Below are 7,640 nucleotides of genomic sequence, written 5' to 3' on the forward strand. Positions count from 1 at the left end.
TTCAACACGTAACGCCAGAAACAAACGTCCAACAGAGAACTGCTTTAGTGGCACAGAAGTCATTCAAAAGTTGAAAAGGAAGATGTTCAGGATTATACTCGCCATTCATTCCACATGTTTCACCGGACCACAGAAAAATGGATTCTTGGACTTTGTAACAGTAGATTCATATTTTTTGCCTTCTTATATCCATACAGAAGCTAATAGAGTTGCTAGAAGCTGAGAGGTTAAGTCAGGTTCCCCAATTACCAACACTAGATTTCTTAAGTGTCTTGAAGAGGAGTTGGTTTTATTCCACCCTCACATTGAGTAACTTATGAAACCTATAGATTACAGGGTTTCGGCAGAGTCCAGACAATCACAATGCTAGCTGCATGATTCCTCGTATATTAAAAAGAAGCCTGGAGGTACCAATATGCTGGGCTATTAGAATCTTTCACAAAATCAAACCTCAAGACCCACGGTAGAGGAGAATCAATTCAGTGTGACCCCGTATGGCAATACTTTGCAACAGCCAGGGGAAAGAAAACCAAGAGAAGGAGAAAAAGGTAGGGTACAGATGCACTACTCTTACTTCAAAAAAGAAATGGAAAGAAACAGGGAGATCTAATCCCTCATGCCATGCTCCTCTAAAAAACAGAAACTCCACGCCATCAGTTTAACATATGTCAAGAGGGAGACAAAATGGAAACGCACATATTTATTAACGTGACTGAATCTTATTAACTGTTTCCTTTTCAAGTGAAGTTGAATAGATCATAAGCCAAACACAACTCAACATCACACAGCTGCAGCAATTTTCTACAGATCAGAACAAGGTGTAATTTACTAAGAAAGATGTGTCAAATAAAAATCAATCACCACAATGGAGTGAAATAATTTGCTCACAAAAAAGAAGGTTCAACAGAATTATTAGATTTTCTTTTTCAAATCAAAAAGGCAAAGTTGCTTTGAACAGCTGCTTCAAGTATTCACTGTCAACTTGAATATGTTCTAAGTGAAAATCAGAAAACCACGGAAATGGTGCCCTAATGTTCAGCATGCTTCTTTTCAAAGAGACCATCAGGACCTGCAAGTCATAGACCAAGAAACAAGTATTAAACTAATAGTATTAGTAAAGAATGGTAATGAAGAAACTTGTCATAAAACTGAAAGTACTTAGATGTACAAAGTTCAACTGAGTTTCTTCAAAGGTATAGCACTTGTAAGATAAATAAACAAAGAGAAGCATCAAACAAAATTAATTCAACTTTCTAAAAATCTAATGATAATAAAACATCAAAGTGCTACAATAAAAATAGGAAACATGAAAATCAGTGATTCACTGCTTGAGCGAGAAAAAGAGAGTGGGAAGGGGCTGGCGGGCGGTGAAATAAGGGTGGCTCCATGCCATTCACTGATTGAGTGTTGAGAGAGTGAGAGAGAAAGAGATGGGGGGAGGTGGTCAGGGCTCACCAGGGAGGTGGTCATGGCCCTGATGTCTGACACAGGGCAGCGGTCTCAGCCGCAGGGCAAGAGACTGGGGATGGGGAGAAACAGGGGAAGAAGAGAGAGAGGGTACGAGTGAGTGGAGGGAGAGAGCAGTGGGGATGCAAGGAAAGAGATTTGTTTCTTTTTTTTTTGGGGGGGGGGGGGGGGGGGGATACCAAAAAACTCCAACAATACATTATAGTAGCCCCATTGTCCTAAACACAATTAGGTCCCCTTCCATAGACTGTCCCATATCAAAGACTATGGTAGAATAGATACATTATAGTAGCCCCATTGTCCTAAACACAATTAGGTCCCCTTCCATAGACTGTCCCATATCAAAGATTATGGTAGAATAGATTCAATCTGAAACAAATCACAAACAGCTCATTATTGAGCCAAGTTAACAGCTTGAAGGTGTTTAAGCTATGACATTATCAACATGGACATAGGCAACATGTAGTACCATGAATAAAGCTGTTCGATACATCATCTTGAGTACTGATACAAGAATGTACAGTATGTTTATTTGGTAAATGTATTTATTATCAAGTATGCATCTCTGAGGGCAAGTTGTCTCTGACACAATTGAGTTGTTTACAAGAGCAAAGCAGATTTTACATCAAATAAAACCAACAACAGAAAATTATATATGTTTTTCTAGCCATATAATGTGAATTATTCAATATCTCAAAGAAATGGGAACACATCAAGATCAGCATCATCATTGTGAACACAATCATGAGTCATGACTACAGTTATCTCATGCATGAACATGTGGGAGTTGGGACATTTGCTATCAAACTCCATTACGAAGATCATTTGTCTTTAAGGGTATGTTTGGTTGCAAGGAAATTCATGGAAAGGAAAGGGAAAATTAAGACTTTTCCATGAAATGAAAAAGTTTTTTCTAGAAAAATAGTTCCAAGTTTTCCAAAATTCGTTAGTTTTCAAATTAAACAAACAAATGGAAAACTAGATTTTCCAAGAAAAAAAAGGAGTTTTTAAGCAGTTTTCCGTGCATTCAAACATGACGTATGTTAATATAACTCAGCAATTAAATGGTGATTTTCCATCATTAAACTTTTCATGAAGATCTGAGATAGAGATACACCATCAGTTGCATTCCTTACAAGGTGAATTGGAAATGCATGACTGCATAAGAAAACAATGACATGCTCTGCACGGCATGGATATATAAAAACCCACAAATGTACAAAAGAAACTATGAGCCAGAACAGCCAAGCTAATTAGATAATCTGAAACTGATTATAAGTTTATGGAGATAAACCAGTATGCTGAGAAACAGTGATTAGATCCTACATACATTATACAAAGCCTATGAGATGTAAAGATAGCATAAAAGTATAATACGAAAAAAATAGAGCGATAACTTCCCAAAGTATCCAATGGAAAAAAAGGGAATAGAAAAAGAAAAAATAGTTCCTCAAATCATTTCTTTTATTTGAGTCACTCAAGAGTATCCACAATAATTAGCACTATACCAAACCTGTGCCATAGACTTTAAATAGAAGATATAAGGCAAGGCAAATAGGTAATGATCTATTGGCCTCTAGATATGTCTCATTACCTGAAGACATTGTATGGCCTTAAACAATCATGATCCACCGATATTGTGGTAGAATTCAGCTATAGTTTCTTACTCTTCTAAATGCTTGTCCAAACAATGCTAACAATCTGGGCTGCTATGGATAAGCAAAGAAACCAAACGAAGGCATTCTATTAAATTTCTCAGCAGTCCTTAGCCTCCCGAGAGGTGCCTTCATATAACAACTTCCATTATTTTTTGAACAAACCTCCTACCAAAATACATTGTCTCGGTACCAGGCCCCATATTGGTACCATCCTGCTATTGTATCGATACGTTCAGTATGGAGGTCGGTTCGGTGTACCAAGTAGCAATACACTCTCAGACCACGTACCATTACCGAACTGGTATAGTATGGTATGCCTCGTACCTTTCAACTCGGTATGGTATGGCGTACCTTGCTTCCTACAAAATTACCCAACTCAAGTAAAATCGCGATCTCATCAAGTTATTAGAAGGTGTTGTGCTAAGCAATATGATCCACTAGAGAAAGTGTCGCCTCTGTTCCCTCCATATTTCTCACAAAGTCAGAATATCAAGACAAATTCACTTGACCCATCTAAATTACCAAAATATCATAGAGCTTGATCCACTTGGGTAGAAAGATTATTTCAAATCACTTCCAACTTATATGGAAACAAGTAGGACCAACCCAGGCCCCTTGAATCCATAAAATGGAAATCTAAAATCAGAATGCCTCAAACTATCTGGTCGATATCTAATTCAAGCATTCAAAAGATAATATTATTCTGATACAAGTATTGTTCTTTATTTTTTCATAATTAAATCTTGATAAATACTAAATAGCTTTGGGTGCCACGAGCCACCAAAAGAAAGCCAAAATACATAAAGAAAATCAGAAATGCCAAAGATAGCCAAAAATAGACATCTGATACAGTAAATATTCATAATAATTATCATCAAAAGAAAAGGAGTTACAAATCCAGTAATTCCAACTCTCAATCCAACAGATAAAAAGGAACAATTAAAAGGAAATATGTTCCATCCAAAGGTACGACTAAAAAGTTTAACTATTAATCCTCATTCAATCCATGTGAAGATAAATTACACATTTAAAATAACAAACCTAGTCATCAATCTGGTCATTGTGGTTTATTTGGGAAAACACAAAATTCTGGTGATAGTAAAATTTGAGGAAACATAGGGCATGACTCCGAACCTTCTTTTGCAATTTATTGAAGTCTTCACAAACTTTATCTAGAAGTACATAAATGGATGCATGCATCTAAAAGACAATCACATATGAAAAAGACCTTTTCGTACTCAATAACCTGTTATCCTTATGATTTACTCAAACAACTGGATATATAGATTCTTAAGCAATAATCTGAAAACGTCAACTGCCTAGTAACTCATGGTACTAAAAGATCAATTAAACACCAAGAAGTATCAAAGAAATGTACTATGCTGGCCCCAAACAGATGGGTCCCATTTTTTTCCGTTTTTCATATATGATCGTGGCACAATACAAAGAATATGAAACCTGTCATCATGATAACTTCTTAAGGAAAAGCAGGAATATATGAAGAAAGGAAGGTAACAAATCATACCCCAGGGGAACTCCTTGTTACGGACGTGCAAATATTCGTAAGCCTTCAAAAGAACAGATTTTTCTCAAATTTTATGATCCAATATCAATGGATGGTTAATTTCAACAGCATAATAACTAAAAGCATAATCAGAAAAGATTTTTTAAAAAAATAAAATAGTACCGGTGGTTCGAGATGGTGGGGGTGATCCTTGGAGAGGTTATAGATCGAAAGTACAGTGCAGGTGACGATCCCCGCATACGTTATCTTCTCCCATTTCGCCGTCTCATCTGCAAAGGTCAAATCGGTTCAAAAGAAGTTCTCATTCCCTGAAACTCAAACCCTTACCCAAACCCTATCCCTAATAAGAGATCGAACAGATCGAATCTAATCAGGGCGGAAAGAAGAAAAAAAGGAAAGAAAAGAAGGGGGAAAGAGGGAAGGGGATCGAGAGGGCAGACAGGCGTCGTCCTGGTGGGCAGAGGCAGAGAAGCTCCTCTTGCCGGCAGCTGCGTCGCTCCGCCTCGCTCCGCCGCGCAGAAGCGCCCGCAGGCCGCACCTGCCCGCCGACATCGACATCGCCATCGCTGTGAATACTGGTCGCGCCTGCGTCAGCGACTATTGTATCAGTGCGGGGCGCGTGAGAAAAATTAATGAACGGCTGTGATAGCGCGAGGATAATCGTTAATGGCCGTGATTTGCAGCCTCCTAATACTGTAAGGGCCTGTCTAGTTGGGATTATGTCATATGGTTCCTGAAAATTATTTTTATTTAAAAAATAGTTATTAAAAAAACAAATTTTATTATATTCAATTGGTAGAAAAATTATTTCAAAAAATAGTATTAAAATATTTAATTAATAATATTTTTAAATAAATAATTTAAATAACAACATTTTGTTTATCTGTCCACAGCCTACTACCAGTGTTAGCTATTTTAAATATTAAAATATATTTATATAAATTAAAAAAATATTTTAAATTTAATTATATATTAGAAAATATGTTTCTTGTTATAAATAATTTTTTGTATATTTTGGTGTATATATAAATATATAAATATATTATTATTATTATTAAATATAATTAATTAATATAATAATATATTTATAATATATTAATATTAATTATATAATATTAATATAATATATTTGAGGGTATTTCCATCAAGAATGATAATTTCATATTATTTTCATTCGGTAATCCAGTTGTAAAATTAATATCGTTCTTGGTGGTATTTGTTTTATTTTTTTTTTTCAAAAAATAGAGGTCAACTGACTTTTTTATTTTTTACTCTCTTTATTCTACTTTTTTAGCAAATATGATATTTCACCATGAAAAAATTCTATATCAAAAGTATTATTAGTAAAAATATTTTTTATTGTGTGATTGACGGTCGGATGTAGCTGTCTTAGATTCAAAGGGCTACGGCCAAAACAAGTCCTAATTCAGTACTATTCGGAGATCAGAAAGATTCATCTGCATATTTTTCTTAATCAACTTTTTTTTTTTTAAATTTTTAGAGGTTATTAGCCAATACTAGTCAACCTTTCTCAGATATAGACTCTGAAGAAAATTACGCATAAAGATCTCTCTCTCACTGCAACTCCACAATAGAAAATGCTACAGCTCATGAACATTGACACAACATGCAAGGAAGATATTCAATTTTACACCGATATCACTTTAGAGGAGGTTATTAAATAGTTGAGCATTGGATACCATTAGTTAGTATAGGAAGCATGTCAAGACTATCGTTAATGTAGAGGGAGTGTTAAGTGCACCTTGAATTTCTTTATCCACCCCATTCTATAATTTGGTTCAATAAATTTGTAAAAAAAAAGATATGATTGAAATTTTTTTGTGAGCCCTATAGTGAAAGCAGAGAGCTTAGGCCAAAGCCCCGAACCCACCACTGACTTCTTATGGTAGTGCAGAGGCAGAGCCTCTGCAAAGACCTGCCGATTTTGATGTGTCTTCTTGCTAGAAAAGTATGAGAGATGATGGTGTAGTTGGGTAAGGGGTTTATTGAGAGGCTATATTATTTTTGTACTCCATCCTTTTGTTACCGAGGAATTCTTTCTCATTTCTCACTTGTGAATATAGGTATGTAGTCGAATCACGTAAATTTATGCATGCTATGTTTTCCTCTCTCTATCTTCTTGAATTTCTTTGTTCTTCAATTTCATCTACATTCCGCTCCAATAAATTTGTATCAGAGCAACAAGTTATTCAATTAGATCCTGAAATGCTGAGATTTCATAAAAAGTCTTCAATGAAAAGATTGCTGCTCGGTCGTAACTCAAGTTAGAGTTCTTGTATATTACAAAATCACTCATCAATAAACTATACTTGAATTTGTTTATTTTGCTGCACTGCTTTAGATGCTGGAACACGCAATACCTTATGGTCTATCCAAGATTGTATACCGGTACCAGTAATAAACCCACAAGCATGATTTCAATCTTGGACCGATCCAATGGAATTTTGCAAGATGGACCTCCATCCACACCATTTGGAGTTGACACAATCTTGAATTAGTCGAGCACATTGCACGCACGATAAAATATTCCATTAGTTGATGAATTACACATACAAGATGCTAGCCTCAACTAAGACAAAACAGGCCAACTAACCGAGCTGCCTCAGTGGCTAGCCCTCACTATTTTTATTTTATTTTTTTTGCTGAAAACGAAAGTCTAATACATAACATGTACGAATACAATCAAGAAAAATAAAAGGAAAAATAAAAGGCAGTACATCACGGAGAGCTGTAGGCAACTCCACCTCTTCCTCCTATAGGTGGTCCCCGTAATGGTTAGCAACAAAAGAAGTTACCCAATCAGCAGCCTTATTGGCCTCTCTAAACACATGTTTCGCTTAAAGCACCAGTCCGTCGGAAACCATGGCTCGGGTCTCTCACCAACGGATGGCAGTCGCCGAGCCCCCCAGAAGTCTGCCAAATCTATCCGATAGCCGCCGCAGAGACATCCTCCAAGGGGACATCTCTCC

At 36.2% G+C, this 7,640-nt stretch overlaps 1 protein-coding gene across 1 annotated transcript; it reads right to left on the minus strand.

Annotated features, from left to right (window-relative positions):
- Window positions 1–697: 697 nt before the first annotated feature.
- Window positions 698–5,248, minus strand: LOC103704262 (cytochrome c oxidase subunit 6a, mitochondrial-like). The gene is made up of 4 exons (XM_039134145.1): window positions 5,091–5,248; window positions 4,813–4,919; window positions 4,651–4,693; window positions 698–1,069 (listed from the first exon to the last, which is right to left on the minus strand). Exons 1-4 carry the CDS (start codon window positions 5,212–5,214, stop codon window positions 1,029–1,031), a joined length of 315 nt encoding a protein of 104 aa, XP_038990073.1. The 5' UTR covers window positions 5,215–5,248; the 3' UTR covers window positions 698–1,028.
- Window positions 5,249–7,640: the final 2,392 nt, after the last annotated feature.

This window comes from Phoenix dactylifera, chromosome 15 (genome assembly GCF_009389715.1).
Source record: "Phoenix dactylifera cultivar Barhee BC4 chromosome 15, palm_55x_up_171113_PBpolish2nd_filt_p, whole genome shotgun sequence".
Taxonomy (NCBI): Eukaryota; Viridiplantae; Streptophyta; class Magnoliopsida; order Arecales; family Arecaceae; genus Phoenix; species Phoenix dactylifera.

What these genes read in the sequence shown, in the direction of transcription:
- LOC103704262 (XM_039134145.1), bottom strand. Translation starts at nt 5,214, where the DNA reads ATGGCGATGTCGATGTCGGCGGGCAGGTGCGGCCTGCGGGCGCTTCTG. An exon ending in TGCCCACCAGGACGACGCCT is followed by an intron (nt 4,920 to 5,090) that starts GTCTGCCCTCTC and finishes TGACCTTTGCAG; the next exon opens with ATGAGACGGCGAAATGGGAG. An exon ending in TAACAAGGAGTTCCCCTGGG is followed by an intron (nt 1,070 to 4,650) that starts GTATGATTTGTT and finishes TATGACTTGCAG; the next exon opens with GTCCTGATGGTCTCTTTGAA.